Here is a 20,951-nt window from a genome sequence, read left to right as displayed (position 1 = left end):
AAATATTAGCGATGCATTATTCTCTGAAACTATATAATTTTTCATGCTTTCAGACACAAAATAAAATACATTTTATTTTAAAACTGATATAAAATTTAATTTCATCGATTTAATTAAAATAGATGGTCAATTTATAAAATAAGATTTATCAACATTTATTATGTTATTTTTCATATTATCTATTTTTTACAACTTCCCGAATTTTATTTGATTTTATTTAAATTTAAAGAAACTAATTATCAAAGATTAATTGCAACGAATAGTGTAGAAAAAACATTATTTCTTTTTTCTTGATGGCTATACGTAAAGAACGTTGAAGTAACGCATTTTCGGAAATTGCAAACTAACTTGGCATCGAGTACTATAGGTACGATACTGCGTGCTAAAATCTGATTGGCTGAGGGACGGGTTTAGGGGAGAAGTATAAGAGAATCCATGATGCTTTGCGCGGAATCTCCTGAGTCAGACGGAGCGTAAGTTGTACCTCTTCCTTCTCCATTCGGCGGCCGATCAGTGCGGACGTGAGAGTGTTGTTAGCTCGTGTAGTGTATTTAATTATTCGTTAAAACGCGATTTACAAATTGTGTTTTAAGTGTTTTAATAAAATAGTAAGAACAAAGCAAAATAAATAATGGCCGATCAGGAGAATAAGGACTTCAGCGAAGATATTGCCGATCAAAACTTCGAGCAGAACGGCGAAGCTGAAAACGGCGGCGGGGACGCCGCAGAAAATGGCCAAGAATCGCAAGAGGACAGGTAACCCTTTTCATCTTAAATTTCGATCTTCCAATTAAATCAATCGTTATTTTACGAAAATATCGACTTCGATTCACTTGGTACTTTGAACGCGCGGGAATATATAGTAAAGCTTCCAAATGAGAGTTGCTTTGTGCGATACGATTGTCGCGATGACAAAATGGCGGATGCGCGAGGCCCCGAATAATGTAATCCGTTCCCATCGATTCTAAAGCGAGCGTTCCTAATATTGCAGTTGACTTCTTTTGCATTGCTGCAGTATAAAGAATTCCTAGGTATCAATCTTTCTTTCTCAAAAGAACAATAAATAACAAAAAAAAAGAAAAAAAAAAAAGGAAAGTGAGTCGGTCAAATTGAAAGGAATGCCGGCCGCAAGTTCAGAAAGGGCGCGCCCACGCATTGTTGCAAAGTAAACGTATAAGAAAATAAATTTTTATGTCAGACCGAGAAATTTCAAGCATAGATTTGATACACTTTGCTTGGGCTCGTTTTTTTCGGTTTTTTTGTTACCATTATATATCGTATCACGTCCTCGTGTTCTTCACGTACAACATGCATTGGATGCGTCAAAGCAGAACACTGAATTATATACATATTACGTAAATATGAGTATGTAGATTATTCAGGGAGGGTAATGCGCAATGATCATTGGTTATTTAGTATTGTCGTGATATTTATTAGAAATATTTATAGATTATAAGGATTTTTGGTGGCTGGTGGCACAGCACCTTGCCTTTACCCTTTTTCAGCGTAACGAGATCTCAAGCTGGACGGTTTGCTCATCGACGAGTTTAGATGTCAATATTGATGTACGGACACAGTCTATGTAAATATTTTGTAATATCGCATACGTTCGTTCTTATTCTCTTAACTATTATCACAGCATTTTTAGTTCTATACCTAAGGGATTCGACTTTTTTTTCTTTGTATCCCTGCAGCTTTGGATTGTCACAAACTCTTACATAGTTTGGGGTATGTTTTTGCAAAATGGGTAAGCTACTTTAGATTGTAACTTGTAGAAATAAATTTTTATTAAATTGATATTGGGAAAGAAGATGTAACCTTCAAATTTAGTAAAACATGTATGAATATTTACATTTTTATGTAACCAAAAAGCTATACATAGACATTGAATCCAAAAAATATAAAATCACTTTCATGTACCATTACAATATATAAAATGAATAAAGAATTTGGAGGTGTGCTTCCTCTCACCCCAACATTATAAAACTACAAATGTGTGTTGAAGGACGTGATATCTATGCATGAGGTAACAAAAATAAATAACTGAAAGCTGGCATTCCTTAGTTTATTATATCAATTTAATATACAAGTAAAAACAAAGACAAAATTAAATATTGCATGTTCTTTATTGCAAAATTATGATAAGGTAACTATATACATATAAGAATTATAAGTATTATGACTTTATATGTGCTGTTGTTGCGAGGTATACGTTTATCTGTTTAAAATTTTGTAATTTTGTGTAAACTCCTTATTTCTGCTCTCCTTCCTAGTTAATTCTATTCTAGTTTTGTAATTGATAAAGAGAAGTTGTGATTTCATCAGTGATAAAAATTTCTATATATTACGCAAATAATAATTGTAATATTTTTATAGAGCATAAACTTTGAAATACATTTTTGGCCAGCTGAGTCTTCCTCATTGATTCATTGCAGCAGAATTCTGGTTAGTCAATTCTTCACGATTGACAATATGTACGCTTACCTGGGATCTGTGAACTGAACCGTGAAGCCTTATGATTGACTTCTGAGTCTGAATTATTGTGAGAAGTCTACGTCAAGTTCAAGTCCGTCATGTTTCGTCACAACACAAGCACTGGAAGTCGAGTCAATTACGTCAGATCAATAAGTCTCGCACAGACACACACTTGCCTGCTGGGTCACGCGTAGAGTAATTTCTGATCAGATGTCAATGCTGTTTGGGCGTGATCAAAGCACAGAGTCACTAGGGCCAATGCGAAAAACTCCGATAGGTCGGAATGCCATTAACCCAGTTTATGTGGCTTGATCTGCAGGTGGCAAACGACCCAGTGCGATTATGGCGGGCGGCTCGCAACCGGCTAACCGTGACCCGACCAACAACTGATTACCGGCGAGTGACTGGTGCCTACGGTATTTATCACCAGCCCTAGATGATATATGAAAAGATCAATCTAAGTACAGACAACTATCATCACACTGCCAGAAAAGTGAAAAATATTGCAGCTTGTTATATTTGTATATGAAAAGGCTGAAAAGCATATCAGGAAATATAATATTTTGCTGATGAATAAACAAAAAGAGAGAAATATAAATATACATATATAAATAAACATAAAATATTGTGTGCATATAGATATTTAAAAAGTATGAAGAAGTGACCATCATTAACTTGTAATATGGAAACAATTTTTTTAGCTTTTTAATAGAGTTGCAGTCTATCTACCATATGTCAATTCTTTGGGCCAATCAGCAGTCAGAGTTCAACTTGGAAAAGTTAAATTTTATTTCCTTTAGGAGCAGCTGTATGTCAACTGGAGTTATAACTATTGTTCGGGTTCACATGAACATCGTGAAAAGTACTTTGCTCTCTCAATGCGTTAATTTTTACATATCTACTTTTTTCCAAGTTTTTCCTTTAATTTTTGTTGATAAACACATTTATCTGAAGTTCAAATCAAGGTCTATGTGGTGTGCAAAGCAGTCTTCTCATGGTTGTTTCTTACTAAGGACATAATTTTCATATAAGATTGTATCAGTGAGTTAATTTATTCTAGGTATTTTCGTGTTATTAATACTATCAAATTAAGATAATTTTACTTTTGCAAAGTTTTTCTTCCAAATTTTAAAGTAGACATTAATGTAGGTCACTTAATCAATTGTAGATTACATTTATACATGAGTACATTTATATTTATATACATAAGAAACATTTAATAAATTGCATACATTACCCGTCGAATAAAATTCCTTACCAAAATGTCTTTAAAAGTTTATCCAGTGCCCTTTTTCCAAATGATTTACTACTATTGCATTTCTTATATATTGTCAATATTAAATTTTAATATTTTAACTTTTATTCTAATTTTTCCAGGGGTCAAGTCAAACTCCTTTTTCAAATATAAATGGAAATAACTTGTAACAAAACTTAAATTTTTGCTTCAACCTTAGTCCTAAAAATTAATATAAATTTCAAAGAACGTTATAATAAAATATACTACATTGCTTTTGCAGGTCAACTGGAGGTAATCAGGATTCTTTAAATGATAGGTATGTTCGTTCTTCATTGTCTTTTTTTATTTTTGAATTTTTGCACGAAAGTATTTTAGTATTCTAATAGTTCAATATTAATTAAAATATAAATTGTGACTGGTATTGAATTAATCATAAACTAATAGTTACAAACTTTATGTAATTACAAAATTTTTCAACATTTTCATATTTTTTTAAATTTAATTTTCATAAGGAAACCTATTTGATTTAATTTAAATTTTATTTTATCTTTATAGGAAACTATTTGTTGGTGGATTAAGCTGGGAGACTACTGACAGTGAGTATTTTATTTTTCTTGTATTTTATTTTGAAAATTATAGTCTTACTTATAAACTATGATGTTAATTATACTTAGGACACCTTCTGATGACATATGTCATATGAGAATAAGTTTTTTTGAAAGCACTGAGTTTTAAATTTAAATTTAGTAATAGAAAAAATTAAAGAATTCAATTACTAAAATGTTTAAACAAGTGTATATATTAATTTACAGAGGAATTGAGGGATCACTTCGGTACATACGGAGATATTGAAAGCATCAATGTCAAAACTGATCCTAATACTGGACGATCGCGGGGATTCGCTTTTATCGTTTTTGCAAAAGCCGAGTCGCTGGATAAGGTAAAATTAATGAAAAAATTAGTATATTATTGTATATTAAAGTAAAATTGATCTGATGATAACATTGTTCAGTTCTGCTACTGAGTTTATTTGATGTATATTCCACTTCTGAAAATAAATTATTAAAATCAATTATTTAAATTTAAATTATTCGAATATTCATGAAAATTATTAATATTTCAGATTATGGCAGCTGGCGATCATGTAATTAATAATAAGAAAGTTGATCCAAAAAAAGCAAAAGCTAGACATGGAAAAATTTTTGTTGGTGGTCTTACGACAGAATTAACAGATGAAGATATTAAACATTTCTTTTCTCAGTTCGGAACAGTGAGTATTTTAGTTCCTTTAGTTTGCTATTATAAAATGTATATTTCTATTAGAAATTAGAAAAAAGTAACGAAATTAAATGCTTGTTACAGATTGTTGAAGTGGAAATGCCATTTGATAAGACAAAGAATCAGAGGAGAGGGTTCTGCTTCATTACTTTTGATTCTGAACAAGTAGTGAATGAATTGTTGAAGACACCTAAGCAGACAATTAATGGTAAAGAGGTAGGTAAAAAAATATTTTTTAATGAAAGAATTTCATGTACTGATGAAATATTAAATACATTCAAATATATGAAATAGGTTGATGTGAAAAAAGCAGCACCTAAACGGGATGATATGGGAGGTATGCGCGGCGGAGCTGGTGCTCGAGGCGGTCGTGGCGGCAGAGGTGGTAGAGGACGTGGTTTTGGCGGTCAAGGTGGCTGGGGGCAAGGCGGATACGGAGGTGGATATGGCGGCGGTTACGGACAAGGCGGATACGGCGGTGGCTATGATGGATACGGCGGTGGCTACGATTATTACGGCGGTGGGTACGGCGGCTATGGTGGTTACGACTACAGTGGATACGGTAATTTTATTGATTATTACTAAAAGAACTTACACGCGCTTATCGCTGTGTAGGAAGATATTGAAGAATTTAATTTCTCTTTTTTACAATGATCAATAGCAGATATTTTTCTGCTATTACCGTCCCTATGTATTTGGCAGACAAACATAACATTAAAATTATTAACAGTTTAATTTAGCATTTGCTGTTCTATTTTTTTTATACGTCTGATTAGTTTACATCATAATTTTAAATCTATTCAAAAATTTAAGATCATTAGGACACTTTTAAAATTCAATATCGCACATATTTAAATATTAGACATTTTAATAATTTACATTTTATAAAAAAAATAATTTTTTAAATATATTTTTTTAACGATTGATTTAACAAATATTTCCCACAGTATTATTTAGTATTCGTTGTTTATTTTTCATCAGAAATCAAAGAATAATATATAAAATTAAAAAGATATTTTCTTTTTAGAAAAAGAAGTAAATAATTTTAACAGTAAATAATTAAGTTTCGTGAAAAGTTTATAAATATTAATTAATGATATTAATAAACATAAGTTTAAATAGATAAATAAACTTTTTGTACGAGTTCTTTGTAATATTCAAAATATATAAAATTTATACTCAGAATAGACGTTTTAAGCCATAATACATATGGGACGAATTTTTAAAATAACCAGATATTGAAAAGGTTTTCAAAATTACCTGACACGAAGTTTTAATTACCCATACCTCCTATAAAATTTTGTTTAAATTCTGTTTTAAGTAATCTTATAAAAATTTTTTATTTAGATTACATAAATTTATATTATTTATTATCGTAGTATAATATTAATTTAGTGTTATATATAAATTAAATGATACAAAGTTGATGTGATAGGTATTATAGTTCTGACTAATACTGCAAATTGTGAGCGTTGGTTTGCAGGCAGATCAGCGACATCTTTATTTTTTAAATTATTTACTTATGAATTCAAATATTCATAAGTATTTATTTTAAACAATTGCAGAATTAGTTACAATTGAATGTTGAATGTTAATATTTATGAATAAAAATTAAATTAAGAGAGTAAACCAGCTGCTCAGATACATAGGAATACATTCGGATTATGTTCTTTCATGTATATTACATGTTTTTATTTCTTTTTGGTAAAAAAAAGAAAAATTAATACTCTAATAAAAATGAAAAAAAAAAAAAAAATAAAAAAAACATAATCCGAAAAGTAAATTCCTACTTCCAGAGGGTTGGCTGTTTTTGAGCTGTAATCAATTAATCTAGTGATTCTAACTTTCTAAGTTGAATTTTCTGATGCCTTATTAATATTTGAGTTAAATATACATAAATATACACACATACATATGAACGACATTTAAATGCAAACCAGTAAGATATCATATATGTAACAGTGAATGTGTGACAGTGATGAATATGTATTATAATTTCATATATTATTTTGAAAAAGATTTAATCTTTAAGTATGTTGGATATAGTATACCAACATTTTTTATTAATAATTAATATAATATAAATATCATAATAAATAGTTTTACTTAGTAAATGTTATATATAAAAGCATTAATTCGTACGTTCATCATACGTTCACTGATTAATGTCAGTGATTCCGTGGGATAAATTCTTTTACATCTTTATTAGAAGTTTTGCAAGTTCTACAAACTTGCTGATTTCAAAACATACGGAGTCACTGTAACATAATTATATCTATGGAGAACATTAAAGTAAAACTATACAGGACAATGTCGTATGATATGGTATATTAAACCTGCAATCCTTGCTTTCAAGTCCTGTCACGTTTCCTAATGCGCATGCTTTCACATATTTCCACATTTCACATAACCACTTCATTCATAAAGAACTAACACACTCCTCAACAATACTGAATTACTGATACTTGCAATAATTGTGTTTGATTTATTTTACTTCATTGTTTTTGGCATGATTTTTAATTCATTTATAAGAAAAAACGAATAGAATCATTTAAAACGAAAAAATGTTTCTTACACTGTAAACTAATTCTGAAATTATTTTTTATTGCATACACTGAATAAGGATAAATATTGGAAAACACAATAGCAAGTCTACATTGAATTTATATTCATTTATTTGCGTGTTCGACCCTGCACACTTTTTCTCCGGGGCTCTGGCAAATAATTATAAATTACACTAAACTTTTTCGTCATAAAGAAGTTTAAGTGCATGTCACTTCATGTTAACGGTATAATAAAATCTATCGTAATTTTTTTAATTACACGAGTTTATGAACAGCCTCTGCACTTATGTTACGTATTAAATGTGCAAATGAACCCTTTGGAAGATAAAATTGTTTTAATATTATTAAATATTATTTTAAAGTTCATTATAGATTTAGTATAATATTTTGAATTATATAGTTTCAAGAAATATTTAATATTAAAGTTTAAACTTCAGATTTTTTTACGTAATTATAGTAAATATGTACTTGTAAACTGGCGATGATTTTTATTGCTATCATATATATATATATATACATACATATATATATGTATGTATGTATGTATGTATATATATATATATTGTATTATAAAAATACAATTGCCAGTTCATATTAATACTGACCCCATTTGTCTCTTATACCGTGTGTTCCATGAAACGCAGACGGCTATGGCTATGGCGGTGGTAGTTACGATGGTGGCTACAGTGGTGGGCGCGGTGGTGCACGCGGTAAAGGTACGCATTAGCGTTCCTTCTCTATTGTTTTGTATTTTCCCGAATGTATCCTACTTTTTTGATCAAAAGTCCAATTTCTAAATTCACCTTCATTTCATCTATTATTTTTCATCACCATTATTTTGTCTCTAGTTTTTGTTTGTCCTCCATCATCATTTTCCTTTATTTCCTCTAAGTATGTGTGTACATGTAAAATTGATATTTTATTTTTATAATTACAATAATACTAATAAGAATAATGAATTTTCAGCAATTACAGATATGTATGATTTAATACACATGTGCTTTATGCAACTTGGATGCCATTCCTGCTACATATTTTTAGTCATATTTCTTTCTATTTATTCATTATTTATTATGTACATATATTTCTTCTTTTTTTAAAAACTTCCTTAAAATCTATATTGAAATATCCTATTAAGATATATAAAAATTATATATAATTTTTATATATTTGCATTTTATTTTTAAAATTCTGTGATATCTATATATTTTCATAAATATTATTCATACGGTTAAAATATACTTAAATCTTTTGATTATAAGTAATAACATTTTCATTAGAGAAGCTATTCACAAAGTTTATTCGTATCAAGTTAATTTCATAATTATTAAGAGGTAAACATATAATTTATTCTAAGCAATCGATATATTTTTTAAGTGATAGTTTACATTATCATTTTGTAGAAATTATTCATAATCTAAAATTCAATCAAAATTACATGTGTGTGTATGTGTGTGAAATTTAGAAAAGTATATAAGATACATAAAAATATATTTTCAGAGGGAAATATATGAAACATATATCTTATATATACAAAACAAGCATGTTATTCGTTTCTTCAACTGTTTCATTCATGTGGTGCATATTAAGTATGAAAAAGTAAAAAATAATAAATAATTATTTAATTTATTTTTCATGCTGGTACTAAACACATTTTCATCTTTATTTCATTTTTCATATCCTTAACCTTAAACATTTCTGGCTATTTGGTAAAAACAGCATACATTTTTATTATAATATTAATAATATATTGTAATGATAGTATATAAGATCTATTCACTTTTGTAAATTATTTAAGTAGTTTGAAATCCTTATTAAGTATGTACACAGTATTGCAATATGGAAATTTCAGTATTTCAGCATATGCAGATTCCAGAAATGTCTAAGGAGAAAAGGAGAGTATAAATCAGAACGCAGCCTTGCAGCTTACTACCTTAGCCTGTAGCCTCTATGTAGATTCTACGTAGTTTTATATCCATTACGTTAGTCTATATCTTTATACATATATTGTTTCGTATCTTATTCTGTTATTAATAGAAGTGTGCGTGCGGTAATTTCTACAAATCGATCGTTTTATAGTCGGTTATTTGTAATTTCTTCGAAAAAAACGGCGGGAGGAAGAAAGCGGGGGAATATATCCAAGTTGCTGGACTAACGTACATTGTGGATATTGTTTCAGGAGGCTCAGGCTACGGCGGAAAGCAGAGGGGAGGTGGTCGCCAGAACCAAAGGCACCAACCCTATTAATGGAAATCATTCATTGCGACCGCAATGCAATTCGCATTGTAACCGCTGGTGAGTCATCATAGCTTCCTGACGTCTATAAGTTCAGTTTCAACAACCTTTCGTTTCCTTTTCCAATGTCATTTATGTTCAATGTTACCAAAATAATTTCATATGGTTACATAATAAAACTATTTTTAAATACTGTACTGAAAAATATACACAATTAATTAATATATAATATACATATTAATTGATATACACAATATATTTTAATGTTTGTTTTTATTTCAGGTTTCCTGTCCCTCCACAAATCTCATAACTCGTTAAATCATCATTCCATTAAACCACGCCATTTTCAGCAAGATTTTCAACAACGCAGACTACTGCCGCAAAATAAAATGAATCATCAGGAATCACGACAAAAACTGTAATAGTTTCACCTTTTGCGTCTAGCAATACATCTGTATTATCGAGACAACAAAAGCAAACATATAAACATATATATATTATATATATATAAATGTAGGTACACAATGCTTTCTTCCATCTCTCGTTTACCCTTTTGTACAAAGTGGATGATACTTCATATTTCACATTGGTCTCTTTCTCATTTCATCTTATTTATCATTAATTTTTTTTTACTGCTAGTACGTTACACATTCTACAGTGCATACATAAGGAAGTGTCGTGTAGTAATACGTTTGTAAAATAATATATGCTGATGCAGATATGAATGCAGCATAAAAATATCTCGAACGTATAGATAAAACTCCTTACGACAAGACACTGTAACGTATTATTTCTGTGCAAATGGGAAAGCAAAAGATGATAGGAAATAATTTAAATACAGATACATTAGGAAGAATCAAGTTTCGCATTCATCGCTTGGGACTGTTAAAAAATAACGTGTCCCTATTTTTAACAATAAGATTATTATAATTTGTCTATAAACTAAACTTAATAAGAGGAGAAACCCACTATAGAAGAGTAAGCAGGCAATGTACTTTTTACACGGCTACGATAAGATAAAAATGAAAAGTACCGAGTTGTTTATAATGATTGTGTGAGGTATGAAATGAGGTAAAAAGATTATTGCTTCCTTATTGGTAAGAAAAATAGGATAAAATAAATTGATTTTGTGTACATAATATATACCGCGTCTGTTTGTATTTGTGTTAACCGATCCTAATAATTTAATTTTTGGAAAAAGATATGTACACAATATTTCTTTAAAATATAGTGATAAACATCTATACATTAGATTTAAATAAGACTGACACGAAGATTTAGTGAATTTGTATTACAAACAATATTTTGCTGATTCTATCACAGTCGTGCATCGAGCTCTTAGGTATTCTTTCAGTTTTTACTCTACACTCAAGAACAACACATATGCATTATATTTATATACCGATAGTTTCATTCTAGGCAAAAACATCGTAATAAGATTTTTAAACTAAAAGAAAATATTGTATTTTTCTCAAATTCAACACTGTTCTATGTCACAAAGTATTACATTAAAAAAAATTAGACAAAAAATGGTTGCCTTTTTTTTTAATTTCACAATTTAAAGCGACGTGTACAAAATGCATTCTTAATATTTAATAAATTTTAATTGAATAGTGTAAAAAATTCGAGTAAAAGATCTGTTCGAATTTTCCATTAATTAAATTATGCATTTTAGTATATGAAATTTTATACATAATTTACCTTATATTTAATTATTTACCGTACATTTTATCTTTTAGTTAAGTAATTCATCTTGATGTATATAAAATTTTTATTGTTAAACAAATCAAAGAATTTTTGAATAATTTTTATTTTGAGTTAAAATTTATGAAATTTTAACATAAATTAAAAGTTTTTCTTAAGACACGAGAAATTAAATCGAGAATACTATTACATAGATCTTTATGGTAATTTCTCGCGAGATAATTTAAATTTTTGCTTATTTATAAAGATTCTTTGGTATGTAAAAATTTTCATTTGTGTATTTTATATAATTAAATATGTTATGTATCCTAATGCTTTATTTTCCTACCACTAAACGTTAAAAATTGATAATTTTATTTTCAATATCACAACGCAGTAAAATATATGGTATAGTTGAAATATTTCACTTTGATTTTACAGAATTTTTCTAAATTTTATATCGTCGTTCAATTTCTGAAAATTGCATGATTAGCGATTCCCAATTGTTTGGAATATGATGCTAAGATTTGTATTACAGACTTTGATTTGTGGTCCTTAATATACTATATTAATTATCATTGTACAGTACTATATGTTATTTTATTGTGTACTATATATTATGTTATTGTACAATACTATACAATTGATGTATATAAAAGCATGAATAAATTACAAAAAATTATTAAAAATATGAGTCAGCAGGAAATATTTTATCTTTTGATAATCTTTCGTAGGCGATAACTTATAAGTATTTTGTCTGTGCTAATTTGATAAACGTAAAGTAAAATGAAACTGTATTTGTTAATATTGGTTAAACATATTGTATTTATCTAAATGGTCCAATGCCAATATAACAATGAGTATTATATATATACGTACATAAATGCACACCTACACAATATGTATATATATGTATATATATATATATAAATAGCAAAGATTTGTAAAAATAAATTATAAAATATTATTAATACATTTATTTTAGTTGGAATCGTGGTAGATTGTAGTATTAATAAATATATATAATGTGGTTTATTTATATAAAAGAATATATGTAGAGGTTTTTAAGCTACAGTTCTAAAGTGCGTCATTTAGTAAATCATTCAATAGTGTATAAGGTGTAGTGGAACCGAATGTATCATTGGACCAATAACAGTTGTTTCTTGACAAAATTCTTCCACTTAATCCGTCTTACTATTGGCTGGCACTTTACATCTGAAACGAAACAGCCAATCAGCGGCGTAGTAAACGGAGGAAATGCTCTTCTGGAATTTGTTCGATTGATGATGTAGTTCCTGTAAAATCCGCATAGCTTGGGTAAGGACTCGGCTTCTGTAAGAGAGTCGTTTATCTTTATGCGACCGGTGCTTCTGTGCAGGTTCCGCTGCATGTGCTGACATCAAGGTGCTTGGAGGACTCATACATTAAACTGTTTTTGTAATTAACATTGTGAACTGTTGTGCTCGTAGAAACATTCTGTTTTCATCGCACCAATCTCGTTTTGCCGGGAAAAGCAGTGAGTTGTGTTGCGCATAAGTGATTCCCATCGGGTGAGTGTATAACGCCATAAGATCGGCTTTGCCGATATTCTTTATTCGACTTCTCACAGGGAAGACCTCAGAACAAAACCAGGAAGGCAAGCATGATACGAAACTGTGAAAAGTGCTGCTGCCCATTGTTAACGAATTAACTATATTCGTTGTTCGTAAATTATTGTTTGAATTATTGAACGTTTTGATAGTTGTGCTGTATGTTATTTATCGAAACATTTCGCTAAAATTTCCACGCCGAGGGGAGCTTAACGTTACCATTTCTTAGATCAAGAAAAATCGCCATGCTTGCTCATGCAACCGGGCGGCCCCCTTGGCCTCGACTTCGGTCTTCGCACAGCACACGAGCTGAGAGACTATTTACAGCTTTTTTGTTTCCAACTAATCGCTTTGCAACAGAAATCCCTGTAATTTTTATACCTACGCGAGCACATGTTTCTTCGAGGCGTGATTGCACACGCGCTTGACTACAATTTAATGTACAAATTACCGAGATTACGCATTTTTAATATGTATATATCCACGTTTTAGGATTATTGTACATTTAATGCTTGCACATAAATTGTATATATTCCGTATACCGACCTTTACGAAAATATAAAGTTCAATTAATTATTTTAGAAAAAGAAAAAATTTCCATGTATTTCCATTTTGGTTCTAAGCACATTACTCTCATGTGATATCCACAGATAGCCACTTTGATTGATGTGCATATTTTTAATTTCTATCTTATTACAATTGTGCATTTGTTTTTGATATTTAATTTCTGTGTTTGTATATACACACACACACAATACTTATATAGTAATAAATTGTTTAAGATGTAAACATTTAATGTAGTTTTAAGTATGTTATATACCTTTTTATAATACATATATAATTAGTTTAAGTTGGTTTTCATTAAATTCAATTATTGATGTTAAATAATGTTAAGATATATGTCAACATAGTAACATACTTATATTATAACAAAGATATAATTTATCTAAATAAACATTATGATACAATATGATCTGTTAACATTATAAGTATCTTTTTTTGTTACAGACATCTAATCTCCTAATTTTCACATTTGCAACATAAATTTTTCATTGCTGTTTAAGCAAAGTATTATTTTAGAAGTTAGAAATAAGAAAATGGTCATGGAGGCGTTTCCTTCGCCACAAAATGTCGGTCGTGAATTTGTCCGACAATACTACACGTTACTTAATCAAGCTCCTGCTCATCTCCATAGGTAAATACATACTTTTTTATATGTAAGGGACACATTGAAGAAAATACAGTATATCATTGTATTTAATATCATTGCAGGTTTTACAACCAACATTCATCCTTTGTGCATGGAGGATTAGATTCTAATCGAGAATCAACTCCTGCAATTGGTCAAAAACAAATACATCAAAAAATTCAACAATTGAACTTTCGGGATTGTCATGCCAAAATAAGTCAAGTTGATTCACAGTTGACTCTTGAAAATGGTGTTGTTGTGCAAGTAAGTTGAACTATTGACAATAATTAAGCAATAATTTAAAATATTAATTAGCATTTAATTGCAAAGTTATATATTAAATTTTAATGATAAATTCTATTATTTATAGGTATCTGGAGAATTATCTAATGCTGGACAACCAATGCGTAGATTTACGCAAACATTTGTGTTAGCAATACAAGCACCTAAAACATATTATGTACATAATGATATATTTCGTTACCAAGACTTGATCTTTCCTGATGAAGAAGAAACAGATGTTGGAGGTATTGAAGGTGGAGTAGGTGAGTCTGGAGAGAGGGAAGGAGAAGAAGGAGGGCGTTCTGAACCAGAAGAAGATGAACATCAAAATCGCGGGCAACAAGTTCCAGCACCGGCTACATCTACAGAACCACAAGCTCAACCACCACTTATTCCTACACAACAACCTGTTCTTCAACAACAGCAACAAATGTACTATGCACCGCAACAGCCACAACAAACTCATGTTAGTTTCGTATCACGTTATTTAATTTAAATCACTTAAATAATAAGTAATATACTGTAATAAGTTTATTATTTAAGGTTCATCCTGTAATACAGCAAGTACTAAATGGTTCAGTTCATGAAGAAACACCGTTAATTAATCAACAGCCACCACAACAGCAACAACAACAGCCACAGCAACCACCTCCACCACCTGCGCAACAACATCAGTATATAAATGAGACTACGTCACAAACGCAATTTGTACAAGAAACTGAACTGGATTCCGCAGCTGAACAGCAACAACAAACAGAAAATGAGCCCCAGGCTCAATCGAACGAGACTCGCGAACAGCCCGAGCCTGAAACGTTTACTGCATCTGTACAAGATTCTGAGCCAGAACATCAAGTTGCAAATACAAATGTAACTAGCAGTGGACCGAAAACGTATGCTAATCTCGTGAAATCATTCCCCAGTACCACCGGGGCGACTAGCCCTCAGGCTCCTAAATTGTCGATGTCGCCGGTATACATTTTATAATTGCAATAGTTATTTTTAACAATTAAGATTTAGATATAAATAATGGAATTATAATTTTTTGATATTTATTCTCAGCCCCCCATGACAAACTTGCGTTTGGACGACAGATCACCACTACATCCCTCTAACAGTGGACCTCCGCTATCGACAACTAACGTTTCTGCTCCTCAACAGCAAACTCATAGAATTAATAATCAGCAACCACAGCAACAACAACATCAACAACAGCGAGCTCCAAGGGGAGGGGCAGTACAACGAGGTAAAGATATCCTTTGAAAGGTATTAAAAAATATCAAAAGATATTAATTTTCTACGTTCTAAATTGTATCAAAGATTTTTGTATCAAAAATTGTATTAAAGTATTATAGAACAAGTGATGAATTCTTTAGATGGTGATCGTCGTGGTACGAGACAAAGTCAATATAGTGATGCTCATCAGCTATTCCTTGGAAACTTACCGCACAATGCATCGGAAGATGATTTACGTCAAGTGTTTGAATCTTATGGTAGAGTTGTAGAATTACGTATTCACAGTAAATCGAATGACAGGTGCAAAGGACCGCAAGGAAATAACACAGGAAAAGTGCCTAATTACGGGTTTATTACTTTCGAAGACCAACAAGTTGTTAGCAAAGTGTTACAAAACTTAGTTAGTGTTCTTCTTGCGCATATACCAGATCTCTTGATGTATAAAAAGATTCACGGAAATTTAATTAATTTTTTTAATTATAGCCGATCTATTATCCTGCTGAAAATGGACAGAAACTGAATGTGGAAGAGAAGAAGGTGAAGCCAAGAACGATGGAAGGTAGTGGTGGTCGGTTAAACTCTAACGACGGAAATATGAGAGCGATGGGAGGACAACAGCAGCAGCAGCAACAACGAGGTCCAGGTATGCGCATGCTTGTAACATTTTTGTATAATTATATTTAAAATTGTTGCGTTTAGTCACATTTTTTTGTTATGTAGGTGGACCTGGAGGTATGATGAGAGGTGGTCAACATGGTACGAGAGGTGGACGCGGAGGATTTTCACGAGGTGGTGATGGTGGAAGGGGAGGTGGCGGTATGCGACAGTCTGGTAATCCAAACAATCTAAGTTACCAAAACCGCCGCTAATACTTCAAGCAATGTCACAGGCACTCTTCAGTTTCTTTATTTCTGAACAAGTCATCGGTATATAATTACCATCTTCATTTTTTAAACTCAAAATCCAGGACTATCTCATATGCCACACAACGTGATTAAAGGCGCTATCCTTTTACGCTTAAACATCGCTTGCATCGTTTGTCAAGCAACAACTATAGATGACGCAGCTCAAACTGTATGGGACACGAACTCAAGTAGGATAATCGGGTTATTGCATTTAAGCTAAGTTCGTATTCGTACGATAAGGAACAATTAAGGAATGATTTAGTAAAATAATTCATTGAACGTTCAACTCGGTTTGTTGGATATTTGATGAAATAAATACTACGAGTTCGTCCTTCATACATCGACGTCAGGCAATTTACAAGACTTTACGATGAAGAAGAAAAAAACAAAAACTGCATTCAGTATATATGTATAACAGAGCGACGCGTGATATCCTCTTTAGAAATATGGGTGTGTTTCTGTCTCCTGATACGTAGCCCACGTTTCTTAGAAACCAACATCCAAGAAACAAAATTGTTGCCAATTTTTGTGATAGAGTGCAGAAGATAACTCGAATCAAGTTTTTTCGTGTTTCTCGAGCACGTGTGCGGTATATATGAACAAGAGACAATGTTAGAAATGTATATCATACACATACATACATATACACACAGATATATGTGGAATTAAGATTCGGTAACATACCGTTTTGTTTTCTTTTGGATAAATATTACGAAAATCATACGTCGCTCTTTTAGTTTTCTTTGTTTGCCAATCGCATTAAGGAGACATAAGCGGTGCGAATTCCGCTATCGTATGAATAAGTCACGAGCCAAACAAAAAAAAAAAAAAGAAAAAAAAATGAAAAAAAAGAAAAAAAAATGAAAAAAAAGAAAAGAAAAAACGAAATTAAAACGAGAGGATACGAATCGTTTTAAGTATGGAATATCGTCGTACAATTTTCATATGCTCTCGAGTTAATTTATTGACTGCCGATGTAAACGTTCCACCTAAATGTAGAAAGTCGGCAATAATGTTTATAGGTGGTAGTTGGTCGGTGTTGGTTAACGAGTAGAGAACTGCGGCTGTTCTGTGGTCGCATACAAAAAGACAGTCGATTTTTTTTTTTTTTTTTTTTTTTTTTTCACAAAACATGGCCAACTGTCAATCGACCGGTATCGATTGATAGTGGGGAAGTACCCTTAGACTGCAGCTGGTCTCGCCGTTTCCTAATTCATCCGCGTGTCGCTTATGCTCTATTTTGTTCCAATCTGCTGATTTTTGTTCAATTTTCTTTTTTCCATTCTACATGCTTCTTCGCGTATCAGGCTGTTACCTTTCCTTCTTATGTTCATCTTCAACTCTTTCTCCCTACACTTTTTTTTGTCGATTCTCCGTTTCGTTTCTCTTTCCCTTAGGTCGTACAAAGAGGGACAAAATGCCATTTCAAAATTATAAATTCGATAAGATTGAGAATTGTCTAATATCTGACAGTATTTGATAGTCTCTGGTGATCGCAGAACTCGCAGTGCGCTGCTAAAGACAAAGAGACCTAGTACCGTTATAACAACACAAAATTTTAGCTTGACTTTGTGCAAAACTTCGTAACTACAGAAAGTTGTCGGAAAATTGACAATGTATATTGACGAGAAAAAAAAAAAAAAAAGAAAAAAAGAAAAGAAGAGGAAAAAAAAGAACATTTCCCTGCTTACTAACGTAATAATTAGTATTATTCTTGTAATTATTACACATACGTAAATAGCAATTTTTCAAAGTTCGATCACGAGTGATAAATACTCATAAAGTTTATAACGTAAAGATGTTATAAACTACTTTGGTCTGGCCCTTTTCTTGGATATTGTACTTCCATATCAATAATTAGATCGAAATAGACGTATGATAATCATTTTCGATGATCTTGTTAGTTTTCTGGCGCTAAGATACACTTTTAAATGTTTCTCAATCTACACGATGTCGTACGAGCGAATAGTTTCTATTCGCAAGTGAAGTAATAACAGCGATATTAGTGAAATTAGATTGTCGGTCTGACTTATCCTTTAAGGATATCCAGCATAAATGGTAAATTCAGCACGTGCACTTATTCTATATCACCGAAATGGAATTGAGGAATATTTTGATTCCTGTATCTTCATAAGTACCCTAATGTGTAGATAGTATTTTCCTATCTGTATTTTCGACACGTGTCCGTATAAAGGTGCTAGGGCAGACAAAACAGAGGAGAGAAAGTGAGCGAGAAAGGATGAGAGTGAGTGAGTGAGCGAGAGAGCGAGAGAGAATTGCGTTTATTAGAAGAAAAAAAAAAAAAAAAAGCGTCGGAAATATTTTCGAATTTCTAGTAACAGTTTGCAAGATGCGAAGTCCTGCGATTATTAGAGACAGGGCAATATATTTTTTCTGGCCTATATTCGTCACATGGTTTATTGTTTTCCGTTTGTTAAAATCAGAGTATCGTTCTTTTTTCTTTTCTCTCTCTTCAAATTGTCATCGCATCAAAAGTCATCAAGAAGATTCAATCAGAACAAAATTTTCAAGCCAACAATGAAAAAAAAAAAGAGAACCGTGAGTGCAAAAAAAAAAAAAAAAAAAAAAAGAGAAAGAAAAAAAAGAGGTAAATACATGAAACTACCATCGTCGTGAAGCAATGGTAGTATAGATGCATATAGTAATTTATGTGCCATCTCGTACGTGTACACCTCGCCGTAACCTGAGTGCACAGGTGAAAATACAGAAGAGCAAACAGGGACGAAACTGTTTTTCCTAAATAGTGCTGAGAATACAGAGGTGATAACGAATATGTTGATGGTGATAAATTAACTGGTCATTTTTTTCTTTTCTCAAATCTGGCAAAAATGTTGCAAAGTGCACGGCGATTAAACCACACATACACACACACAAAAAAAAAAAAAAAATACGCTACGATATTAAGGCTGAGAACATGTGAAAAGTAATTATTTACGTTTCTTATTGATCCATTAAATTGTTACGTAGTCATACATTAAACATCCGCAATAGTTTGTAATCGAATGCGTTTACAATTGCCGTGTCCGGGATGTAGCAGAATCATCAGCGATTCAAAGTCTTCGTTCTACTCTCTCTAAAGACCTGTCAAGGTCTCCGCGTAACTAATTTTAGTTAATCGTAAGTAGAACTCCACACGGTGAAATATGTAGTTCGTTGTGTAACGAAAATTCAATGTTTCGAGAAACATTACTGTGTATTATACATATTATGATGATGATGGTGATGATGCTGCTCTGTCTCGGTCATGGATAAAGAGGTAATTTCGCGTGATCAGTTGGCTGAATTGTTCGTTACGTCGGATAATTAGAATATTTATGAAGTATGCTCGTAATTGTCCAGTCATCTGTAAAGAAATTCTATCATTGCTCATTGTAAAATAGTGAATTGTTCCTTTTTCGTTCGAGGTATCGGCACATGCCTTTTCTACATCAGCATACGATACGATGATATTCTCAATTGTATAAACGATGATATATCAAATTTTATATATTTAAACATTGACGCTGTTATGTCCATGCATCGAATGAGTTGACTCGTTTGTTTCTTCTTAAATCGTAGGGTAAATAAAGCGGGCTTTTTATGGCTAGGTATTTTAACGAGCTTTTCTTTTCGAACCTCGACGTGTAGAATATGTAGCACTTTGGTCTTTGCTTTTATTTAAATTCACAATATGTATATACAGTTTTTAGGTAAGTTCATTTTGTACCGTTAGGTATATATGCATACATCAATGTGCATCTCACACGCGTAATTGCATTGAAAACAAAGTGTTCAGAAGCCACGTGTACGCGAGATCGCCTCTTTATACCCTGAACGAAAGCTCTGCAAATTTTTAGTGTGAATGTTTCCGTTTTTAAGTGACTATTAATAATAATATTAATAATAATTATTAATAATAATTATAATAATAAAAAAAAAGATAAATATAATGAACGAAGAAAGGAATATGAAGAAACACAAATAATTATAACAATATAATAACTAGAGGATGGCGAATAAGTTGTGAATTTTTGTAGTATACATTTTTATTTCGGTCTACCAGGCCAGTTTGTGTGTACAACCATGGTCAACGTTACTACGACAAAAAAAAAAAAAAGAAGAAATAATGTTAAAGGAAAATGAAAAAAAACAAACATCAAATATATTGTAACTTTTTTTGCATTTAGTATAATATACCTACCTTACTACCAGCTCCTGTTAGTATCTCTTTATTTATCAGAATATTTCACCATTTCTTTCACGTTTCAACAAGATATTTTG

The 20,951-nt window shown here is 31.3% G+C and overlaps 2 protein-coding genes across 10 annotated transcripts; both read left to right on the top strand.

Annotated features, from left to right (window-relative positions):
- Positions 1 to 471: 471 nt before the first annotated feature.
- LOC122534178 (RNA-binding protein squid) lies at positions 472 to 10,930 on the top strand. Of its 8 annotated transcripts, none has more exons than XM_043664557.1 (10): positions 472 to 756; positions 3,993 to 4,028; positions 4,268 to 4,308; positions 4,525 to 4,652; positions 4,836 to 4,982; positions 5,075 to 5,206; positions 5,285 to 5,510; positions 8,199 to 8,270; positions 9,734 to 9,849; positions 10,072 to 10,930. In XM_043664557.1, exons 1-9 carry the CDS (start codon positions 632 to 634, stop codon positions 9,799 to 9,801), a joined length of 975 nt encoding a protein of 324 aa, XP_043520492.1. In that variant the 5' UTR covers positions 472 to 631; the 3' UTR covers positions 9,802 to 9,849; positions 10,072 to 10,930. The 8 variants fall into 8 exon arrangements, with proteins under 8 accessions (XP_043520492.1, XP_043520490.1, XP_043520495.1 ...); XM_043664555.1 differs by having other exon boundaries at positions 5,285 to 5,552; XM_043664560.1 differs by lacking the exon at positions 8,199 to 8,270.
- Positions 10,931 to 12,814: 1,884 nt separating this feature from the next.
- LOC122534180 (ras GTPase-activating protein-binding protein 1) lies at positions 12,815 to 20,852 on the top strand. 2 transcript variants are annotated; one of them, XM_043664561.1, is made up of 9 exons: positions 12,815 to 13,022; positions 14,070 to 14,256; positions 14,334 to 14,514; positions 14,621 to 14,998; positions 15,076 to 15,501; positions 15,592 to 15,775; positions 15,906 to 16,165; positions 16,249 to 16,408; positions 16,465 to 20,852. In XM_043664561.1, the coding sequence occupies exons 2-9, from the start codon at positions 14,159 to 14,161 to the stop codon at positions 16,632 to 16,634; spliced, it is 1,857 nt and encodes a 618-aa protein (XP_043520496.1). In that variant the 5' UTR covers positions 12,815 to 13,022; positions 14,070 to 14,158; the 3' UTR covers positions 16,635 to 20,852. The 2 variants fall into 2 exon arrangements, with proteins under 2 accessions (XP_043520496.1, XP_043520497.1); XM_043664562.1 differs by having other exon boundaries at positions 12,816 to 13,022; positions 16,486 to 20,852.
- Positions 20,853 to 20,951: the final 99 nt, after the last annotated feature.

This window comes from Frieseomelitta varia, unplaced genomic scaffold, assembly GCF_011392965.1.
Source record: "Frieseomelitta varia isolate USP_RPSP 00005682 unplaced genomic scaffold, Fvar_1.2 scaffold_578, whole genome shotgun sequence".
NCBI lineage: Eukaryota > Metazoa > Arthropoda > Insecta > Hymenoptera > Apidae > Frieseomelitta > Frieseomelitta varia.
The sequence above is the reverse complement of the archived record's forward strand: the minus strand, read 5'-3'. Positions and strand labels throughout refer to the sequence as shown.

Bases quoted from the DNA above. Each gene is read 5' to 3' on its own strand.
- LOC122534178 (XM_043664553.1), top strand. From the start codon at position 632: ATGGCCGATCAGGAGAATAAGGACTTCAGCGAAGATATTGCCGATCAA. The intron at 4,029-4,267 runs GTATGTTCGTTC...TTATCTTTATAG, and splicing joins CAGGATTCTTTAAATGATAG to GAAACTATTTGTTGGTGGAT. The intron at 5,553-8,198 runs GTAATTTTATTG...CATGAAACGCAG, and splicing joins TTACGACTACAGTGGATACG to ACGGCTATGGCTATGGCGGT.
- LOC122534180 (XM_043664561.1), top strand. From the start codon at position 14,159: ATGGTCATGGAGGCGTTTCCTTCGCCACAAAATGTCGGTCGTGAATTT. The intron at 15,502-15,591 runs GTATACATTTTA...ATTTATTCTCAG, and splicing joins CTAAATTGTCGATGTCGCCG to CCCCCCATGACAAACTTGCG. The intron at 16,166-16,248 runs GTTAGTGTTCTT...TTTTAATTATAG, and splicing joins GCAAAGTGTTACAAAACTTA to CCGATCTATTATCCTGCTGA.